General features: G+C 33.7%; 1 protein-coding gene across 1 annotated transcript; it reads right to left on the reverse strand.

The window, feature by feature from the left end:
* Positions 1–77: 77 nt before the first annotated feature.
* Positions 78–25,198, reverse strand: LOC128155506 (medium-chain acyl-CoA ligase ACSF2, mitochondrial-like). The gene is made up of 15 exons (XM_052817248.1): positions 25,027–25,198; positions 23,087–23,273; positions 22,236–22,364; positions 15,363–15,416; positions 14,321–14,439; positions 10,090–10,137; positions 8,009–8,126; positions 7,441–7,536; positions 5,761–5,909; positions 5,083–5,251; positions 4,304–4,411; positions 3,965–4,113; positions 3,264–3,405; positions 3,026–3,136; positions 78–2,286 (listed from the first exon to the last, which is right to left on the reverse strand). The coding sequence occupies exons 1-15, from the start codon at positions 25,128–25,130 to the stop codon at positions 2,149–2,151; spliced, it is 1,821 nt and encodes a 606-aa protein (XP_052673208.1). The 5' UTR covers positions 25,131–25,198; the 3' UTR covers positions 78–2,148.
* Between the last annotated feature and the right edge of the window lies 1 nt (position 25,199).

Raw genomic sequence — 25,199 nt, forward strand, 5'->3', positions numbered from 1 at the left:
ACCTGTTAAAGGACAATAATTATTATACAATAATTTCTTACAGAAAAAAATGAACACTTGATTTATAATTTGCAACAGATTATTTTATTCTTTTAATATTTGAAATACATTGTCAATTACCAAATATGAAAAATAGTATACATATAAATCACATGAACTGTATCGTTAAGCCAATATAATCTGAATTAGAACACAGGAACAAAGCCCTCCATAATTTAGATGATAATTATACTGTTATTTCAAACTCCTCTAGCAATTATTACATGAATTGTTCAAATTAAAATATTACATATGCATTTCAAAACCTAACTGCAGATCTGTAGCTCCCGGTCTGAACTAATGATACATTTACATTCATGCATTAGTTGTTTGCTTCAATTAATAAATCACTTAATAGTGTATTGTAAATTAGTCCTAATAAATTATAATTTACCTCAAGTGAATAAGAATATATTCCCCGAAAATACTTCCATAAATTCACTTTATAAATATGCCAAGATAGAGCTAGATGCCCAACAATAACACATTTTCCTGACAAGTACATCACATTTAGGCTCCAAGATGAACATTCAAAATTTCCAACTCAACTTCCTGTTATGCAGAAATCTTAATTCTTAGTGGTCAGTTTATCTGGCAGTTAACGAATCATTTCAAACGCATCCTCTGTTGCCTTCTAAGATGATAGCACATACCAGAATCACAAGAAAATCATAACAGATTCAAAACCAAGAAACAAACCACAATAGGATCATACTTCCTCATTTGTCACCTATGATTTGGGTATGTTTCATTAAATGGATCATGTCTAAATCATGAAGCAAAACCATGAATTTGAGAGTTTTATATGATTTTTAAGTGATTTTGATATGATTTCTTAGGAAAACTTTTTGTTTGGAACAATATTGACTTGATATTTTGCCTTTGATTTTTTGCTAAATCACAAACCAATGACTAAAATAATGTTTGTCGACTTGACGAATACATTTGAATTAGCATATATCTGCATATTTGTAGTACGGTAGATTCTTATTTTACGAGAGTACTTGATGTACCCTCATAACGTACTTTGAAAATAATTTCAAAGAGCAATAAATTGGCCCAAAATTTTACCTACTTCGAAAAAAATTTCAAAGTGGGTTGATTGGTCCCAAATTCAAAGTGCATAATTTTTTCAATGTGTGTTGCCTCAGTACCAAGTGCCAATTTGGTTTTAATCTCCTGTAGTTCTGGAGAAGATGATAAAAATGTGAAAAGTTTACGACAACAGACAATCAAAACAGTTTGATTAGAAAAGCTCACATCAGCCTTCAGCTTAGGTGAGCTAACAACATCAGGTGCCTGTGGTTCACTCGTGCACTGAATGAGTGGATGTGATAATATAATATTTTGTTATACAGCTTTAATTAATTTTTAGTAAGAATACACCATTATGCAAGGAGCACAAGTTTTAAATGTTAGAAGGCTAAATTGCACAAAATGTAAATTAGCACCATTTAAATGTAGGTTTTAAAATCATCAAAATATGTCGTAGCTATGTTTTTCTGCCTCGACAAATTAATTGATAGGTAGTGGTATGATATTTTTTTTTTCTGAAGATAATATAGATAATTGATTGAAATTTACTTTAACATTATATTAAGCCATTATTTTGAGAATTTGAGAAAATATTTCATAAAATCAATTTCAAGGGTGTCTCATCATACCACCTAAAACACTTGTATTTTGAAATATATACAGTGTATTACATAATATGAATATTAATATTTAAAACACTAAGACGCATGTTTCTTCCTAGATAAATTGCTACTAATAAAATCATCATCCATCATGACGTTTATAGATACATAAAATTAAATGACGTTTATAGATACATAAAATTAATCATCAATAAATAGAAAATTAAAATGAATATAACTATAACGATTACTGTACAACAACTTGCATACAAGACATAAAAATCATACATATTGTTACAATATATCACTAGATTTTTTTGTCATAATACTTCAATATTTAGTTTTCAATAGAAATAAGACTGATAATATGATTGTTGTGAGCTGAATTAGGAAAGATTCAGTACAGTGAACCATGCATTCCTTCACATCTTCCGTTAACACTGATTGTCGGGTGTATTAGCTATCTGTTGGTCTACTTTGGAGTGACATGTTTAAGTCCTAAAGCCTCTGTAGCAATCTCCTGGATTTTATATTTCTGAACCTTGCCTGTCACAGTCAGTGGAAATTCTGTCACAATAGATATATATTTGGGAACCTTATATCTGGCTAGCTGTAAGTACAAATACACAAACATGTTAGTTTGTAGAAATTCTCCTCCTAAGAACAACAACCAATGTATATGTTATATCGATCAACTGAGCAACAATGTCCAACTTTAACCCAAGGAGCTTAATTATACAACGACATGTGAGTGTGTCTATACCCCCAACACTGAATTACAAATCAACAAAATTAAAGTGTTTTGTAAAAAAAAAAGTAGAGATAGAGCTTCTACATCCATATTGTTATATATTTTGCAACATGATGATCACAATTTAACACCCCAGTAGCCACATCACTCACCTGAGTAACAATAGCCATAATTTCTAACCTAATCAGCAGTTTATGGTATCAAATACAAAATGTTATATAATTTAGTACATTAGGCTTTCAAGAAGAGATTTTCAAATATTTCCCAACACATTTTCAAATTTGTCCCTATTTTGTTGCTTTAGTTTTTGAGAGGAAGATATACTGGTAAAAGAATTTTTTTTTGTGAATTCAACCTTTCATTGTGACCAGCCTATCCAAGATATCATGATTTAAACAAACTTCAATCTACACTACCTCATGATGCTTTAACACATATTCAGCTATTTGATTAAATTATTTAGAGAAGACATTTTCAAAAAAATCGGATCCCATAGAACTAGCTGCACAGCAATGACATGATTTATCTGTACAATATTTTATAATCAATAATGAAATACCCCCCCCCCCCCCCAACACAAACACCACCACTTTCATACCTTTTCTTTACAGTAGGACTTGATTTCCTCTTCAGAAATTGATTGGTTCTCCTTAACTTGTATCCAGGCACATATCTCTTCCCCGAGTCTTTCATCTGGTACCCCAACCACCTGATAGAGAAATAACAGTCTATCCATTCATCACTATTAACAGCACCAGTATTTATCTGAAACAATTCTTGAAATTTGAAAAAATGCAGTAGAAAGCAGTACTTAAAGAGACAAGAATAAACTATACCTGTACATCTTTGACCTTTGGATGCTTGTAAATCAACTGTTCTATTTCAGTTGGATAAACATTTTCCCCACCTCTGATGATCATATCTTTAATCCTACCAACAATTTTACAGAAACCATCTTCGTCCATCTGTGCAATATCTCTAAAAAAATAAGACAATAAACACTGCACAGAGAATACTTCACTGTTATCAGTAGCTATGGTTTGTTACAATGCTGACTCATTCCTGACATAAAAACAGTGTTCACTGTTCAAAATCAAAAGTTCAAAGGAAAAAATACAAAACATGAGCTGAGCAAACATGGACCTCTAAAAATATTTGAGGTAGGATCAGGTGCCATGGTGGAATGAGCATCCTTTGCTGACTGGTCACACCCGTGCTCTCATTTGTAATCGGGAAAAACGCAAAAATCTGTGGACAACTAGATGATTAATTAAGGGAGCCATCTATTTTTGAGTCTGTATGTTCAAGGAAGATTTAAGCAATAAAATATTTTCTTTGCATTGAAGACACAGTACAGAATTATTCAAATTGTTTGCATAATCTTATTGTATGAATGATCTGTGAATAAGTCATCAGGCATACCCTGTATGAACCATCTGTTAATATGTCTTATAAATACCATGTAAGAACCACCTATTTACAGGTCAAATACTCTGTATTGATCGACAAGACTAAGTCTAAAGACCCCTTGACCTACCCTGTATGGTACCATCTATCTAAGCTGATTGCTTCTTTTGTTTTGGTTGGTTCATCCCAGTAATAAAGCATTGTGTTGTATCCCCGAGTACACAGCTCACCAGGAGTACCTATAGGACAGATCTCCCCATTCTCTGCTATCACTTTACACTGACAACAAATCACACAACAAAACATGTCATTCTCTCTCAAAACTTTTCTCAAAAAAAAATATTCTAATCTAATTAAGTTGTAGTAATGCTGAATACATTGGAACAGAAGTTTTGTAAACAATAAATATTTTGAGGCTCTCAGAATGAATAACAGTATTATCTATATCAATAAAAAGCAAAATGCTCACCTCAACATGACTGTGAGGTTTACCAACAGTGGCAACCCGTTTTTCTGCAGGATCTGTTGGGAAGCTCTGATGTGTAACTGGACTTGCCTCTGTCATCCCATAGCATACCTAAACCAAATAGAGGACATATTTCTCTCAAATGAAGCGTTAATGTAATGTAAGAGCTAAATCTTGGTTTCAAAAACCCCTAATTATTTTTTTAAATCATTCAAATGAGAAAACATATTCTCAATGCTTTGGATTTCAGCATGTCTACTTTAAAACACTAAGATCCTCTAGTATGATTTGTATTGCAATACATGTATGAATTCAAATAACATAAATTTGCCAATATAAAAAATTAATTTTTCATTTCAAACTGCCATGATACTCTAGTAAACATGGCTCTAGTAATTGCTTGTTAAGTAGAGGGTGAGGCCCAAGAGCGTTTTGAATAACCTTCCTGACACTTCAAACTCTATTTGTGGCTTTTAAGAGTCAACTTTGATTCACTAAAGCTGCTATCTTTAGTTTTTAATTATGCAAGCCTTTAAACAGCATTGTAAAATACAATGTATTTCATAAATTATTTCCTAAAAAATTATTTTGATTCAGTTCTTGAAATTGAATACAATAAACAAATAACCCATATAATTAATCTAAAGTTTTGGAAAAAAATTAGCAATAATTAATAAATCTTAGAACAGCATATCATTGTTTGTGCATTTAGATACCTTTAAATGATTTCTTTTGAAAAATTAGCATTTGTATTCAGTCTGTTCAATTTAACTTGAACATACCGTGACTCGGTCCATGTTCATCCGACTGATGACCTGCTTCAGTGTTTCGATGGGACAAGGTGACCCGGCCATGACCCCAGTGTACAGAGAGGAAAGGTCAAAGGAGTCAAAATCATGGTGATTGAGCATGTCAATAAACATCGTGGGAACTCCATACATTGAGGTACATCTGTGTGTCAAAACCAACTTTAAAATTCAGTCTTAACTTCAGCTATCAACTCAATTATCAATTCTGTATAATATCAATTGTACAATGTATCGTTGTGTACCATTGAGGTGGTATGGGAGACCTCCATGTTGTGACATACTTCCTATCAAAATAAACAGTAAAATCAAGTAAAATTTTATCTTTCCCAAAATTGTTACTCTACAGCGGTGTAATAGGTTAAAGAGTGATAACTACAAATCTGTAAGTCATGGAGTTCAAATCTCGCTGGGCCTTTTTTTAATTTTTTCTTTTCAAAATCTTTAAGTCTCATTTTTGGAGGTCTAATATTGTAAAATTCAAACTCTTAACAAATGAAATTATTTTGATAATTATTATAATGTACTTTCATCCACATTAATATTGACAAGTGTCCCATACCACCTTAATGTTTGTCTTTAATTAAGCAATGGTTTCTGAAAAAAATGAAAAACAATGTCATCCAAAAAGAAAAGAAACCATGCAAAACTGACCTTTCTTGTGCTGCAGCTTTTAGGGTTTTTCCGGCATCAAAGGTAGAAGATGGATACACACAGGTTGCGCCAGCTGTCACAGTACAAAGACTGCCTAATACCATCCCAAAACAGTGGTACAGGGGAACAGGGATACAGATAGGGGTCTTCTGAAACACAACACCAAACAACAAATATATCAGACAAGGGTACAGACACTGGTCTTCTGAAACACAGCATCAACAAACAAATACATCAGACAGGGTAACCAATACTGGTCTCCAGAAACACAGCACCAATCAACAAATATATCAGACAGGGTTACCAATACTGGTCTCCAGAAACATAGCACTAATCAACAAATATATCAGACAGGGTTACCAATACTGGTCTCCAGAAACACAGCACCAATCAACAAATATATCAGACAGGGATACCAATACTGGTCTTCAGAAACACAGCATCAACAAACAAATACATCAGACAGGGATACCAATACTGGTTTCAAGAGAAACAGCACCAATCAACAAATATATCAGACAAGGATACAAATAGTGGTCTCCAGAAACACAGCACCAACCAACAAATATATCAGACAGGGATACAGATAGTAGTCTTCTGAAACACAGCATCAACCAACAAATACATCAGACAGGGATACAGAAAAACACAGCACCAACCAACAAATACATCAGAAAGGGATACCAATACTGGTCTACAGAAACACAGCACCAACTAACAAATATATAAGACAGGGATACAGAAAAACACAGCACCAATCAACAAATACATCAGACAGGGATACCAATACTGGTCTCCAGAAACACAGCACCAACCAACAAATACATCAGACAGGGTTACCAATACTGGTTTCCAGAAACACAGCACAAATCAACAAATATATCAGACAGGGATACCAATACTGGTCTTCAGAAACACAGCACCACACAACAAATACATCAGACAGGGGCACAGAAAAACACAGCACCAACCAACAAATACATCAGACAGGGATACCAATACTGGTCTCCAGAAACACAGCAACAATCAACAAATACATCAGACAGGGATACCAATACTGGTCTCCAGAAACACAGCACCAACCAACAAATACATCAGACAGGGATACCAATACTGGTCTCCAGAAACACAGCACCAACCAACAAATACATCAGACAGGAATACCAATACTGGTCTCCAGAAACACAGCACCAACCAACAAATATATCAGACAGGGATACCAATTCTGGTCTCCAGAAACACAGCACCAATCAACAAATATATCAGACAGGGATACAGAAAAACACAGCACCAATCAACAAATATATCAGACAGGGATACAGACACTGGTCATGGTCTTTTGAAACTGTTACAATTTTAAAACACACTATCATTTTACAAATATTCAATACAGGGACATAGACACTGGGGTAAAACAGAACACTTATCGATAAATATCTTTCAAATACTGAGGTCAAACATGGCAGCTATCACCAAATATCTATCAGTTACTGGGGTAAAATAGATTTTTTATCAATAAATATATCAATTACTGACTCAGAGGTTTAATATAGATCATATCAAGAAATATCTATCAGATACGAAGGTAAAAATAGCACCTATCAAAAAATATAACAAATACTTAGGTAAAAATAAATAACACTGCAGCATGTATATGTAGATGTGTATGTAGATACATACGTTGGTATGGTAATTCAGACGCTGTGCTACAAAATAACTGTTGTTGACAATGTTGTGATGAGAGAGAGTGACTCCTTTAGGGTTTCCTGTTGTTCCCTGTCAATAAAAATAAATTAAAGTCTTCATGCATTACCTTTATTTGAATGTACTGTATATATATATATATATAATATCAATGATATAAGTGGAATGTGTACATGTACCAATATATTCAGTCTCTTGATATTGTTGTAAATAACTTTTAATAAGTGACATTATCAACGACGAATGTGCCCAATTGTTTGGTATCGATATGTGGTTACTTAAGGTGCCTGGGTAGCCAACAAATAATCATCATATCTGCCTTAAATTTTCAAAAATGATTTTAAAACTATAAACTTTTTATTTTGTAAGAAAAATATTTCCATATATAATACCTTTTAAATTTTAGTACTTTCCTATATTTTTATATAGAGCTCTTCACCTATAGGAGATCAATATAAAAGTCTAAAAATGGCCATGACTATTGAGTCCTCCTAATCATGTAAAATGGATATTGATTGGTTATTTGAGATACAGGCAAACTTACTGATGTGAACTGGATGTTAATTGGTTCATCAAACTGAAGCCTATTCTGAAGATTTTGAATTTCTGTTCGATCTTTTGTAGTTCCTGCCTTCATGATGTCATTAAAATTTATTGTTCCCCTGTAAGTTTTACAAGTAATATTTATCATTTTTTATATTTAAGAACAAATAGCACAACGTATGAAAAGAATCCAGAAGTTAATTTTACCACAAATTGTACTGTAAGTATTTATTATATGGAGAAGGCTTATTTACTATTAAGCAATGCATTCTGTCTAATCCAGCTATGCTTACTGATATGCTCAAATCAAATTAAGAACATAATTCTGTTTGTGTGGTCTGTAATAACAATGCAAAATGTAATAGACCACCAACATTACATTTATGCTTATTAATCATATCTTGTGTTGGTATCATTGCGAAATATATAAATGTGAAATGTACGTAATAAAGATTAATTCCAACTATTAAACTTTGCAATATTTGAACACACATTGAAATCAATGTTGAATGTTACAATGCCAAATGTAATAAAGTCAAATGCAAACATGAAACTTTCATAACTTCAATGTTAAAAAGAATGCAAAATGTAGTTAACCTAATTGTAACTAGACAACATTGAGATGGTTAGCATCTCAAAGAGACCTGCTTAAATAATGGACAATAGGATGAAAAGAATTTTGCTTTGACCTTGAACTATAACTTAGAAATTTTCCACCTTGCATAAAACTTTTAATTCAATTTCAATTATCCCATACAGGCATTTCTGTTCAACCTGAGCAAGATAAAGCAAATGGGAAATAATCTATGGTCTTAAACAGATTATAAAGAGATCTTGGTTCAAATTATAGTCACTGCACACCATTAACCCAAAAGCTCTATTAATGTGAAGTAGGAGCAAAATAGGGCCAAGTGGAGACTAATTTATTTACTGTGGAATCATTAGAACATGTGGTGGCTAAGTTTTCGTGGTATTCGTGGGTAGCTCTCAATCTAATTAAATTAGACTTGTAATTCTGCTCCGTATAGAGGGAGCGGAATTACAACTCTAATTTTAATTATATTGGGGTAGCTCTCCCCCACAAATTGACATCCTCGACGAAAACAATTTTTAAAAGGTTAGTTTTCTTATTGAAACTGAAAACCAACGCATTCATGAATTAACATCCCCACGAATAGGTGAAAATTGGTCCCCACAAATTTAAATGATTCCACAGTATATGCTCTGTAAAAAAGAATTTAGTGTGATCCAATATGACCTTAACACTTGACCTTCAAACATCATTCAATGTCACCCTTTGATTATAGGCACTCTGTGAGTGAAGTTTTAGCCAGACTGGATCAAGGGGAGAGAAGAAATGCTCCGGACATGGATTTTTCATATAATTCTGCTTTGACCCTCAGCTTTCATCTAGAAACATGGTTCAATGACAATGCACACCCTTTAACCAAGGCACTCTGGGGGTGAAATATGAGCCAGATTGGGCCAAGGGGAGAGAAGATGCTCCAGACATGAGACAGACAGACAGATGGTAGGATGGATTTATGAAAGGATAGATGGAAGGATGTCAGATGGATGGACAGACAGACTAACCACTATAGGGTGCTCAAAATAAACATTTGAAGTAGTATTCCTTGTCTTATGCTAGGAATGAATTTTTGATAAATTGGTGTCTGGTTGAGGGGAAATCAATTAATATCATCTTCTTAGCATTACATTTACTAGATATAACAGACCTCAAGTATTATGTCTAATTAATGATTTCACTATTCTAACTCCCAGTGTAACAACTATTGCCCAAAGGTGAATACTGAATAATTTTGACTGTTTATTGGAAGATTTTAATAAGGTGTTCTAATAACTTTACTATAAGACAATTTTGCATTACCTAATTATCATCCAATAAATGTAAAGTTTGATTGATTTATCAATGTTTTAAAGATGTATGAGATGTAATGTTTTTATCTTGAGATTAATAAGGATTATTTAATACACTTGATTGGTTATCTGGATTTTCTTCAGGTTCTTTAGTTCACACAGTCTCGATATGATTTATTTCACATCAAGGAGACTATAACTTACATATGTGATTTATTTCCCATCATGATTATGTGTTTCAGTTCAGGAAGGCTGAAATAGAAAAAAGAATCACATGAATGAATTGATATTAAAAACTAAAATCATTCAGGTACAAACATTTTTAAAAGTTGAACAAAGAAACAATCTTGAGATGTTTAATTCACTCCTGTTTTGAAGGATTGTATGAAATCCACTCTACTTTTCAACAAATAAACGCACAGATAAAAAATAAACATTTGAAAAAAAAAATTAATAATAACACATTTAATAACTCATGAAACAAATAGAATTGATAAATAACAATAGAAGAAAAACCTTATAAAATAAATAGATACATGTGATTGTACTGATATGCAAAAGAAGAAGCCTTCACATGTTTGACAGAGCAATAAAACATGATTCCTAAAGTAACTAGCATCACAAAATTATTTTGATTTTTCAACAACAACAAATTTAATCCTTAAATAAAGCAAAGCTAGAATTTAGACAACTTCAATAAAGCCTCACAAATCAGACACAGGCAGAATGTATTAAGACCTCTTGACATATTTTAACAGTTTTTAATTTATATCTTAACTGGAAGTTATTTTAATCACACATCACATACCATACTAGCATACCTGCCCCTGTGGGGAAGAGCGTTCAAGTTTGTTCAAATAAAGGGCTTGGTCCTCTTCAAAGGGGAGATAATCAAGAAAATTAATAGTGAATTTATGGTTGAATGTTTTAAAAGACCTTCTCCAGAAGACTTGGCCAATTTCAACCAACTAAGTACCTAATACCATAGTTGTTTAGACCCCTTTACATACCCTTATCTTAACAAAGTTGTTTAGACCCTTTTATATCACTCTTTACATGTATATTAATTATGATTTATTTTTATGGCTGCATATTTAGACAGTGTTGCTTGGCTAGCTGATTACTGATCTACTGGAATTATAATCCACAAATCCACGAATCAAGATCCTTTACATTCGCGTACTGACGCGTAGTAAGTGTTTAGAAGTAGTGAAACATATGAAAGCAAATAGCATGACATTATCTAATAAAAACGATGAACAGAATTTTTTGTATTTAGCAACAACTAAGTATTGAGCAGGATCTTATGGTTTCAGCAGCTCAGCTTATATGCAGTATATTTTATACATTTTAATTCACACCAAATGGCAATGGTTTATTAAATATTTACATCTACCAAGTATTATTCCCTCTATTTCTTACGGAAACTTACAGTTAATTCATAGTTCTAAAGAAACAGTCAGACTGAAATCTACACGCCCCGTTTATCGATTGGTCCAAATTTACAGCGGCTAAAGCTGACAAGAAACTGACAGGACTGAATTCGAAATTGACATGCCCTGTTTATCAATTGGTTGAAACCTACAGTGACCTCAGGAAAATCACAAACTGCACGAAAAAATCATGATGATGTCTGACTCAAAGTCTCACAGGAATTTGGCTGTTTCTTTAAGCTAACCTTCTTACGTACATTAACAGTAATTTAGTGAATTTTACTTTCATAATCAAATTATCAATTAGCTAAATGAAAGACATTAGTATAAACAATAAAATCATTTCTTTGATGATTCATGCGAGTTATGAAGGTAGCGATCATTGCAGAAAAAAATTACAGAAAAAAACCCGATATATGTAACACAACCTGGCTGTGTTCTGAACGGTAGCTCTTAGTTTTTATAAAGGGAGATAATTCACATGATATAAGAAAAAAATCTAGTCTTGCTTGTTAAATTGCATTTTATTTTCCTCTAAGTACATCGTTTTAATTGTGGATTTGTACATCTAAATATATCACTCAAATTTAGGGATTCCATTTGATTAATTAATTCAGACCGGGCTTTGGGATTATTCAAGTTTTTATAAATCATAGTATCTAAGTTTTTATCCATAACTATATTGAAGTCACCACCCATAATAATGAAGTGGTTATTTGATACTGTTTCAATTTTTTTAAAATTATGCAACATGTGTAATTTCTGCTGTGCTTGCCCCAATTGTCACAAGGAAAAAATATTACTCAGGGTCTAAAGCATGCTAAATTATGAAAAAAAATTACAATGATAAGAAAATGTCATTAAAATACAAACGTTGTCATGCACATTGATAATGGAATCCAGAATGAATACTTATAATAGAGTAAAATGCAAACTTTAATGCAGATTTAGAAAATATATAAATCTATCATAAAAGTTAAAGTTGTGTAGTTTTGACATTATTACCATGGAATTCCTTTCAGGTCTGTACAGCATGGAAAATTTAACATCAATATAAAATGGATAGAATAACAAGAAGGAATAAACATTTTTATTGCTTATAAATGGTCAACTTCCTGTTTGTGCCAAATTGTAGTAATAATCAATGAATCATTAAACATTTGTAAGTTGTATTAGAACAAGAGGCCAATTGGCCTTAACAGTCACCTGAGTAGCATATATTAACCTATACACAAACTTGTCGAGGAGTCTCATATATGCATTTAATTATTAGGTTTCATTCTGGAGTAGAAAAATTATAAATTTGTAATGACGACCACCTCCCTGCCTGGAATCTTTCAAAAAGAACTTTGAAACCTATAATTTTGGCGAAACACTTAAAGATCTGGTCTACAAAATCATGAATTCAGTTTTCCTTTCAGGTGTGTGGGAGTAAAGAAGATAATTTTTTTAACATTATATGCAGAAACACCTATATATCTATTTTGGCCCTGGCCTAGAGTCAAAACCCATACTCCAGAGGACAGGAAATTAAAATTTCAGTAGAGGACTTCCTGGTAAACATAATTATAAGTCAGTTTTTAATACAGATGTGTGAGAATAGAGAATAAAATTTTTAAACATTATATGCATTAACACTATATTGCCATATTGCCCCCTCCCCCCCCCCCCCCCATGTCATGAACCCCTGACCCAGGGGCCATGAATTTCACAATTTAGGTAGACGAGTTAGTGGACATCATAACCATGTATTCAGTTTTTTGCCAACATGTGTGGGAGTAGAGAAGAAGATTCTTAAAATTTAAAACATTTTTACGATACGGCCATATTGGCCCCACCTTAGAGCCTTAACCCTTAACAAATGGGTCATGAATTTCACCATTTTGGTTGAGTGCTTAATGGACATTATATTAATCAGGCATTTAGTTTTTAACAAATATAAATGGGAGAAGAGAAGAAGATTTTCTAAGATTTAATACATTTTAACTATATGGCTATATTGCCCCCCCCCCCCCCTCGAGCCTGAACCCCTGACCCAGGGGTCATGAATTTCACAATTTTGGTAGAGGGCCTCATGGACATCATAACAAGGCATTTAGTTTTGAACAAATATATCTGGGAGTAGAGAAGATCTTCTAAGATTTAATACATTTTTATTATATGGCCACATTGGCCCACCCTAGAACCTGAACCCCTGACCCAGGGGTCATGAATTTCACAATTTTGGTAGAGGGCCTCATGGACATCATAATCATGCATTTAGTTTTGAACAAATATATCTGGGAGTAGAGAAGATTTTCTAAGATTAAATACATTTTTATTATATTGTCATATTGGCCCCAACCTAGAGCCTGATCCCCTGACCCAGGGGTCATGAATTTCACAATTTTGGTAGACTGCTTCATGGTCATCATAATCATGCATTTAGTTTTTAACAAATATATATGGTAGTAGAAAAGAAGATTTTCTAAGATTTAATACATTTTTATTATATGGCCTATTGGCCCCACCCTAGAGCCAGAACCCCTGACCCAGGGGCCATGAATTTCATAATTTTGGTAGAGGGCTTGATGGACATCATAACTATGCAACCAGTTTTTTCCTCACATGTGTGGGAGTAGCAAAGAAGATTTTTGAAAATTTGGCTTTTTTTTTGCATATTAGGCCCCACATGTGGCGCCCTGGGGGTGGTAGAGCCATGAATTTTATAATTTAGATTCCTCTTACCATAAAGATGCCTCACACCAAAATGGTAACAATCAGCCTTGTAGTTTTTAAGAAGTTAAAAATGTAAATTGTTAACGCACGACGCACGATGCACCACGACGGACAAAAACGGATAGCAATAGGTCACCTGAGTTTACTGCATTTGCTGACTTAATTTTACAAGGTTGTTAACTTGCAGGTGACTTTAGATGTGTGCTGAATTAATTTTACAAGGTTGTTAACTTTTATGTGATTTTGATTTGTGCTGACTTAATTTGACGAGGTTGTTAACTTACAGATGACTTTGGATGTGTGCTGATTTGGTGTTAGCTAATTCTGGCACTAAGTGGAACAGCATTTCATAGTAGTTTTGACCTTTGAACTCTTCAGCTGCTATTAAGACCTTACAGCCAACCTATATACAAACAAAACATTTATTCAATTTAGTAAAAATCCATGCATATTAAAAATAAAAAAGAAATGAATCACAGGGATATGAACTTGGTTGGTCATGAGATCAAATCCTGTTAGGCCTGAAGGGCTTTTCAAAGAAATCAATTGCAGGCCATTCTCTTGGTGAGCTTTTACCATTGTAAATCAATATATCACCATATCCCTTTTTAGCTTCTATCATTATGGCTATGGGATGAATAAACAATGATTTCTCGTTGAGGTAGAATAACCCACCTGGAAAAAGTCAATCAAATTAAAATTAAATTATTTGATTATGAAACATTTAATCATAAATAAACTGTACATACGTCAAATAAGCAAAAATTTCCTGTTTGGGGATAAAAAAATGAATATCTAAAAAAATCAATTCAGTAAGTAACAACAAAATCCCCTTCGGAATTCAAACTCGGGATGTACGGATCACAAGTCTGACACTTTATCCACTCAGCTATGGAGTAAGTGACATGTTATTGTCGATAAAATCCTATTTCTAAAACAAAATGTCGTTTCGATCAGAGGTCAGCCATTTTGTGATGATGCATTATTGTTATTCCACCTTAATAGCTGATTTGAGATTCCTTGATTTATAAAATAATGCAAAAGAAAATAATTCATACATAAAGATATTATTATATATATATATATGTATATATATAAATATTCTGTCTAATTTTGAACCCACATTTCATAGTTTAAACAACATCAAGTAACATGTTATCTTACCATAACTTTGTCTCACTTTATTCAGTGTTAAGTTCAGAGCTTCTAATAAAATCCTAACTTTTTTTTACTTTATTCAGTGTAATGCCTTGAATGTATAATCCCAACACTGTCTTACTTTTTCCAGGGCATTGGTGTCTATATATACTGCTAACAATGTCTTACTTTATTCAGTGTGAACTCCACTTCTTCTGGTCTGTACTGTGGATTAATGTTAGCCTGTGTTGGAAAAAAGATCAAATATGTAGCGCATATATGACAAGATAGTAGCAGTTTAAGGCATCAAAGTCAGAGTGCGATTCTCTCTCTCTCTCTCTCTCTCTCTCTCTCTCTCTCTCTCTCTCTCTCTCTCTCTCTCTCTCTATTTAAATTTGTGGGGGCCAATTTTCGTAGAATGTGGTTTCTTTTTTTTTGCTTCTTCATGGGAATGTAATTTCTTGTTGTCAGTTTCAGGAAGTATTGCAATTACCACTTACAAGGCTTACATTCAGACTAAATATACAAGCTAAATACATATTAATCACCAGCTATGAGGGTAAGAACTAAATAGAATGGGTCCTATCCTGGCTGTAGTATACTGTCCGATGACCACTCTCTGTTCTGTTTGTCTAAGCCTATGCACGTTTATCTAGACCTACCTGGTGTTTATCTAAGCCTAGCTATGGTATACATCTAGACTTACATGTGGTGTTTATCTAGGCCTGCCCATGGTGTTTATCTAGACCTAGCTATGGTATAAATTGAGACCCACCTGTGGTGTTTATCTAGGCCTGCCCATGGTATCAAAACCTACATTATGGTGTTCGGAAAGGTCTACCTTTCTACCTTATCTATGCCTACCTACAGTGTTTACCTAGACATATCTATGGTGTTTGTCTAGGTCTAAGCCTACATACTGTGTTTGTCTAGTCCTATATCCTACATATTGTGTTTGTCTAGTCCTACATATTGTGTTTGTCTAGTCCTACATATTGTGTTTGTCTAGTCCTACATATTGGTTTGTCTAGTCCTACATATTGCATTTGTCTAGTCCTACATATTGCATTTGTCTAGTCCTTCATATTGCATTTGTCTAGTCCTACATATTGTGTTTGTCTAGTCCTACATATTGTGTTTGTCTAGTCCTACATATTGTGTTTGTCTAGTCCTACATATTGGTTTGTCTAGTCCTACATATTGGTTTGTCTAGTCCCATATATTGCATTTGGCTAGTCCTACATATTGCATTTGTCTAGTCCTACATATTGCATTTGTCTAGTCCTACATATTGTGTTTGTGTAGTCCTACATATTGTGTTTGTCTAGTCCTACATATTGTGTTTGTCTAGTCCTACATATTGGTTTGTCTATATAATAGTGTTGGGTCCGTACCTGAATAATTCCAGCCCTGGCAGTAGTTTACTGTGCAATGGCCCACTCTCTAGTGTTAGGTCCCTACCTGAATGATTCCTGCCCTTGCTGTATCATACTGTGCGATGACCCACTCTATAGTGTTGGGTCCCTACCTGAATGATTCCAGCCCTGGCTGTAGCATACTGTGCAATGACCCACTCTATAGTGTTGGGTCCCTACCTGAATGATTCCAGCCCTGGCTGTAGCATACTGTGCAATGGCCCACTCTATAGTGTTGGGTCCCTACCTGAATGATTCCAGCCCTGGCTGTAGCATACTGTGCAATGACCCACTCTATAGTGTTTGGTCCCTACCTGAATAATTCCAGCCCTGGCTCTAGCATACTGTGCAATGACCCACTCTATAGTGTTTCGTCCCTACATGAATGATTCCAGCCCTGGCAGTAGTGTACTGTTCAATGGCCCACTCTATAGTGTTGGGTCTCTACCTAATGATTCCAGCCCTGGCTGTAGCATACTGTGCAATGACCCACTCTATAGTGTTTGGTCCCTACCTAAATGATTCCAGCTCTGGCTGTAGCATACTGTGCGATGACCCACTCTATCGTGTTGGGTCCCTACATGAATGATTCCAGCCCTGGCAGTAGTGTACTGTGCAATGACCCACTCTATAGTGTTTCGTCCCTACATGAATGATTCCAGCCCTGGCAGTAGTGTACTGTTCAATGACCCACTCTATAGTGTTGGGTCTCTACCTAATGATTTCAGCCCTGGCTGTAGTGTACTGTGCGATGACCCACTCTATAGTGTTGGGTCCCTACCTAAATGATTCCAGCCCTGGCTGTAGCATACTGTGCAATGACCCACTCTATAGTGTTGGGTCCCTACCTGAATGATTCCAGCCCTGGCTGTAGCAGACTGTGCAATGACCCACTCTATAGTGTTGGGTCCCTACCTGAATGATTCCAGCCCTGGCTGTAGCATACTGTGCAATGACCCACTCTATAGTATGGAACGCCATAGCTGCCTTATGCGGCTATTTTATATGTAGATGGTGCTTTATTATATTATGCTGTGGTTATTTCATGTGAAGATGGTGCTTTATTATATGAAGATGGTGCTTTATTATATGAAGATGGTGCCTTATTATATGAAGGTGGTGCTTTATTATATGAAGATGGTGCTTTATTATATGAAGATGGTGCTTTATTATATGAAGATGGTGCCTTATTATATGTGATGGTGCTTTTTAATGTGAAGATGGTCACTCGGAACTTTATTTTTGAAGACTGAGTTAAACATTTATTATCTCGAAATTTTGAAACTAGAACAAACACAGGATGAATGACCATCTTTAAGTTCTCCTTAAAGATAGCTTAAAGATGCTTAAAGGTAGCTTAAAGACGATCTTTAAGCCACCTTTAAGATACCTTTAAGCTATACGTGTTGCTTAAAGATGGCTTAAAGAAAGCGTAAAGATGGCTTAAAGGCAGCTTAAAGACTATCTTTAAGCCACCTTTAAGCCACCTTTAAGGACAACTTATAGGTCCTTAATGTCAAAACTTCTTTAAGCCACCTTTAAGCCACCTTTAAGCTGCCTTTAAGCCACCTTTAAGCCATTAAAAAAAATTTATTTCAATATTGTGCTTAATTTCCAACAAAATGTATTAACTTTATGAACGAAAAGGTATTAAAACGGTTTTTGTTCTAGAAAGAAAAATATTAAAAAAACACAAAAAAAAACCGGCCACGGCGAGAATTGAACCCGAGACCCTTGGTTTACTAGCATCATCACACTTCCTCGGCGCCACGGCAACTTATATATATATGAGCGTTTTTATATCCTATATATCAGTGGATATTGAATCACTGTATTGAATGTGTTTACTTGAAAAGATTTTGACAAACCATTCAGTTTGTAACAATCAATTATATCTAATTTATAAATTACATGCATGCGTGTATTTAGAATGAAATACGGAACTTGGTCTTCAGTGAACAAAAATATATATACCTAAATGGAAACCGTTAGGTTCACTATAGTAGGCTTTCTTAGTTAATAAATTTAAACCGAGTAGATATACGTTCATCTAATTTATAGCTATAAAAATGTAAGAAAGAAAATGAAATCATTTCTTTTATGAAATGCATTGATACTATTAGGGTATTTGTTCAATTTCCCGCAATTTCCCGGTTTTCATGATCGCGGCGCCGTTCCAATATGTTTAAATATTTACATGTAATTGTATGTACATGATTTTTAAACTATCAATTCTATAACAAACAAAATTACCAATTACCGGTGACGTATTTACTGCATGTGACAATTACAAATGACTTGTATATACAATTGTATGATGTGCCAGGCCGGGTATATTTGACATATTTACCCTTATACATATATTTAAATAATCAACCCCTATTTATGATCACCGGTACATTAATTAATTAGCCTCAAGATTTTACTCTTACATACATGTATCGTTAATTTGTAGACTTAACATCTTTGAAACCCAGAGCTAGGAAATAATACTTTGAAAATGAATTACAAATGTAAATTAACTTTTATTCACTAGACTTATCGTATACTCGTACATACTAAGATTCAACGCCTTTAGAAACCCTGACGTGCACCTGGGCACACGACACACCTGTTGTGTATATCTTGTATATTCTGTGTTAGTTCCAGGGGTTTTCTTAAGTTGGACAAACAATAGACTTTAATTAGATATACACAAACATGCACCTGGGCACACGACACAACTGTTGTGTATATCTTGTATATTCTGTGTTAGTTCCAGGGGTTTTCTTAAGTTGGACAAACAATAAACTCTAATTAGATATACACAAACGAAGAAAACTATGTCTAGACAAACAAAGCAGTAATATACTGCCCGATATAACAAAGGCAGTTGAGAGTCTTTTCATCTTTAACATGTATCTAGCAGATCTAGAGTTAGAAATAATGAAAATTGAAAAAAAAAATACAAACCTTAAACCGATTATCAAATTAAATCATGCATTTTTGGTTCATTATCTTTATTTTGTTTAATAACCGGAGGAACAGAGAGAGAGAGAGAGAGAGAGAGAGAGAGAGAGAGAGAGAGAGAGAGAGAGAGAGAGAGAGAGAGAGAGATTTTTTTCACCGATTAATTTATAATAGGAAACAAACATACTTTAATTAGTTTTATGCACATATTAAGATACAGAGACTGCGCTCATCCCTACAATAATTTTGAAACCCCCCAAAAATTATAAAGAATTTTATAACGGCAATCTGTGTCCATCGGAGCGGTGCTGATGATAGCGATCTGTGTTTAATGGAGCGACGATTAAAACCGCCTGGAACACACCCCCCCTTCCTTGGAAATTATATTATCACTCGGATGACCCCCTCCCATCTCTATAAAAGAGCTTTTGCATTTAATATATGTTTTTATTGTTCAGCTTGATCAATATTGACTTAAAGGCCACTTAAAGACAGTGTAAAGGCAGTGTAAAGAGAGCGTAAATGCCACTTTAAGATGCTTAAAGATGGCTTAAAGGTGGCTTAAAGGTGGCTTAAAGAAGTTTGGACATTAAGGACCTATAAGCACTTGCTTAAAGGTGACTTAAAGGCGGCTTAAAGGTTGTATAGCCTTTAAGCTCCTTTAAGTCACCTTTAAGCCACCTTTAAGGACTTGCTTAAAGATGGTTTTTCGCCCTGTGAAAATTGATACAGTTAAAATCCATTTAATACGCAATTGCTAGTTTCTCTTTTTAGCATAATAAGTATTTATGTTACGAGATGAACTGTACGACTTAATCTCAACTGAATTGACAAATATGATTAATTGAATAATACAATATTTTGTCAGTATTTCTTGACATTTTACTTTTGCCTTTACCACTTATAAAAAGGGCTTTCTTTGAGCTATATTATAGTATAGTAGACCTTTCCCTGTGACTTTCCCTTACTTTCTCTTCAAGTCAAATCCTATCACCTATAGCTAGGCCATCAGTCTGTTTAAAATCAGATCCTCAATCCGTTCCTTTATTTGTTTTTTTTTTATGATGTTTTGTTTTGAAACACTCAGAATGTGAGCTCTTCCTCCAACTCACCACTTAGGTTAAAGAGGAACGGTCATCAATGACGAAGACCGACTGGGCAATGACAATAACAAAATCAAAGTACTGAAAAAACTGACGGGAGTTGGTTTTGTCGATGTTTATTTATTTTAAAATCAATGATATGTTATTTTGCATGACAAGTACATGTAGTTTCTAATTTGTATTTATATTACGCACATTTTTATAATATGAATTTTTGGACTTTTTGACAAGAATTTCGAGAAACCCCCATATGAATCATCTTAAATAATATTTAAAGATAAAATTAATTCAATCAAACTATGTATCAGTAATAAAAATATTTCTCGAAAATTGTATGGATCCAAGCAATATTGAACTCCATAGTCTCGTTCAACCAAACGCTCGGCTGACACCGTAAATCTCCGACAAGCAAGGGAGACTCTCTGCTTGTCGGAGATTTACGGAGACAGCCGAGCGTCGAGTTGAACGATACTATATTGAACTCTGGCGTAGGAATACATACGACTACAAAAAATATCTAAATTGTTCATACCATTTAAAATCTGACTATTTTCAAGGTATTTATAAATAAGTTTCCTTGAAAAACAATGCTGTAGCATACATTACATCGAATTTATCAATTATGTTCAAGAACTAAGTCTTGTCAGCAGCGATGATTTGTGCTGAGGTCCAAACACTGTTTCACTTTCGGTTTGTCTGAGTAACTGCATAGGAGAGTACATTAAAATCAACTCCAAATTAAGAGCGGATCAAAGGTCTTATTTTAATCAGATTGCTAGGGCATAACCTTCGCTTAAACACAAATAATTAGTAAATTCAATTTTCTGCTTTTCAGGATAACGTTACTAGGCTTTAATTCTTGTAATATTCCGTCATTATATAGTTGTCACTTAATAGATGTAGGTTCGGTTGGGGTAAAGTCGTTCACAGCTAGATCTCCTCGATAGCTTATATACTAATTGTGCTAGAAAAAAGAGGAACTAGCAATAGTGTATCAAATGGATTTTGATCGCATCAATTTTTTGTTTTACTTTCAATATTTCGAGATAATACATAAATGGTTAACTCAGTATTCAAAAATAAGAGGAGTTCCGAGTGACCACCTTCACATTAAAAAGCACCATCATATAAAAAAGCACCATCATATAATAAAGCACCATCTTCACATAAAAAAGCACCTTCACATAAAAAAGCATCATCACATAAAAAAGCACCATCTTCATATAATAAAGCTCCACCTTCATATAATTAAGCACCATCTTCATATAAAAAAGCACCACCTTCATATAATAAAGCACCACCTTCATATAATAAAGCACCACCTTCATATAATAAAGCACCATCTTCATATAATAAAGCACCATCTTCATATAATAAGGCACCATCTTCATATAATAAAGCACCATCTTCATATAATAAAGCACCATCTTCATATAATAAAGCACCACCTTCATAAAAAAAAGCACCATCTTCATATAATAAAGCACCATCTTCACATGATATAACCACAGCATAATATAATAAAGCACCATCTTCACATGAAATAGGCACATAAGGCAGCTATGGCGTTCCATACTATAGTGTTGGGTCCCTACCTGAATGATCCCAGCTCTGGCTGTAGCATACTGTGCGATGACCCATTCTATAGTGTTGGGTCCCCAAACTCCCACTCTGTCTCCTTTTTTTACTCCCAGTGATAATAATCCGGCAGCCAACTGATCAGCCTAAGAATTAATGCAGATCTTACTTGTTTTATGTATATATACATAAATTAGACACAAAGACCTAATAAATCATGCATGTTTATGATGCCCATAGAACATGTATGCTATGTTATATAATTTTAAAACAAACATAATAATGAATTATGTAGAACAAAATCATTAAGATGATATTCAAGTGCTAATCAACAAGAAATAAAAACTTTTACAAGAATTCCTATTGGTAATTCTACAAAATGTGATTTGAAAAAAAAAGAATAAATCATGATCAATTTCATGATAAAGCAATATGAGCTGCATTTTTCATGTTGAATTTTTTTTATTACTAAAATGTTCTTTTCGACTAAAATGATAAAAATATCAAGGTTTTAAAATTTCTGTTAGCCATATTTTTGTGGAAAAGGCCGTTAAGAAGCCTTCTTTGGAGCAATATTAAATTATTGTCGTCCTATACAAAAATTAATTATATATTCCTTAGTAGAGGAATATTTCCTTTGACAAAAATTAATGATTTTTTCAAATCTTATTTATCATAAAAGTTTAGGTTATATGCAGACTTATCATACTAGCAGGTTTTGGCAGCAAAATAAAATTCTAAATCATATTGCTCTAAATTTAATTTTTTAAATATGATACTGATAAAATGTGGATAAAACCACTGCTTATTTAGCAGGACTGCTATGTATTGATACAGTGGAGAACATAAACTAAACTGACGTCCTCACCTTATCCAGGAGTTCTGAGAAGGACAGGCGGTCCCCTGAGGCTGTGAACACTACTGCAGTTTTGTCCGGTTGAGTTTCTGCTTGTTGCTGTAGAAGATGACCGATGGTGGTCCCCAGGAGGGGGGTTTTCCCGGGACCCTGTGCATAGCTCCATTGTAGCTTACCGGAAAGGGAGGCACTGCTGTATCTAAATCAATAGATAAGTCAGCCACGCTAGCACACTCTGGTTCTGTATTCAGTTTCATATCAGATATTTTACATGTTTTATATGTAATAGTTTGGCAGAGAGAAAACCATATTGAATTAGGTCCAGGGATTATTAAATTGCATGGAGTTGTTTCTAGAGAGACAGATACTGTATAGAAGTGATAAACAGAAAGCAACTGTTTTCCTTGTCTCAGCAACCAAATAATCAAAAGCAAAGAACTATGTGCAGTATTATGCATTTTTAGCCCCCAAAATTTAAGTATTTTAAAGAGCTTAAAGTGGCAGATAGTAGAAATCATATTGAAAATAAGTGACTGTGTGTAAAAGGTTATCACCACAGAGACATCATAATGTAGAAATGACGTCATGTAATTGTCTAACTTTGATACATTGTACATTGATGCTTTTTAGCAAAAAATGGGTGTTTTTCGATAGTTTTCTGACTAAGAAACATCAAGCGCAGGCTTGCTCAAGTACCAATTTTTAGTGTAATGTGTATAATTATAGAAAAAAGCATATGTTAAAAACGTACTTGAGCAGACCTGCGCTCTATACTTTCGAATGCAAAATATATAGAAAAAATGACAATTTTTGCATTTTTTTTGCAAAATTGCTGGAACGGATGACGTCATAAATAAACAGTGAATGAGTAAAGATGACTAAAATCAAGATTAAAGTGATAGGCATCCTTTGTATAATGATTTATAGAGATTTGATTTTTATATGACACTATTTTAAAAATTGGTTAAAAGTATTCTCATGAACACAATTATATGAAATTCAATAACCACTTTTTAAAAATATAAACAGATGTCACAATGGTTATAATAAATATTATTTTTGCAACATAAAGTTTAAATAAAATATTTGTTTCAAATGCTGATCTATGATTTAACATTAAAACTCTGACATTCCATTCCTTCATTCATTAAATCTAATTTTAATTATGAAGTATTTAAATTGCATAAAATCAAGATTAGTAAAATAACCAAAATATAGAATAAATAAAATAACAGAGATAACGTTATGCATAGATTTATTAACAAATAATCAGTCAAGCCAGAGACATATTAGAAAGAATAATTTTACCGTGACCAGGTAAAACCGGGTCCGTAGGACATCTGTCATTTTAACGATAGAATATTCTATCTAGAGACATATATATAACATGTTATTTATGTCTCTGGTCAAGCTGACATGCTAAGAAGTTCTATATCACAGTTGGCATCATGCAATTAATTAAATCAAATAATGAATTTTATGCTAAAAGTTACAGTGTGTAAAAAAACATGTGTACTCAATAACAGAAACTAGAAAAACCAGTCAAGCTTAACCTTTCAGTCGCCACCCCCCCCCCCTCCTCTTTTTATTGTAACCACATGACCACTCGTGTTAATATAAATGAATCAAAGTGTGAATGTTTAAACAATTAAATGATGGAAATTGAAAAAGTCGTAATAATTAAATGCAATTATGTGATAGGTCATGCAACGTTCTGAAATTACAAAATTCAATTTTTTTTTAATCATCATTAAAATTAAAAAGCTTAATAGAAATTCCTTGCAGTCAAAATTCAATCAATTATATACCAGAAGGGAAATAATATGAACGCTTTAAATTAGTTTTACGTTGTTGGGCCTCATATATCATATTAAAAAAGTTAATATTGTCGTTATCTGGTCATTGCGATTTAAAATCAGCTGATGTCAAAAACTAGGTTCTCCAGTGTTTACCTTCTAAATCCATTGACAATGGCTCTGTCATCTCCTATAGCGCTCTTATGTGGTTTACAGCTGGTTATAGATTTGCACTTACGAAGTAAACGAAAGCTTTTCATGATTCAAACTTGTCAATCAGCAAACAGATAAGGACTATGGAGTATGGACTATATTTTGACCTAGAGTAC

The sequence above is a fragment of the Crassostrea angulata genome, chromosome 7 (genome assembly GCF_025612915.1).
Source record: "Crassostrea angulata isolate pt1a10 chromosome 7, ASM2561291v2, whole genome shotgun sequence".
Taxonomy (NCBI): Eukaryota; Metazoa; Mollusca; class Bivalvia; order Ostreida; family Ostreidae; genus Magallana; species Magallana angulata.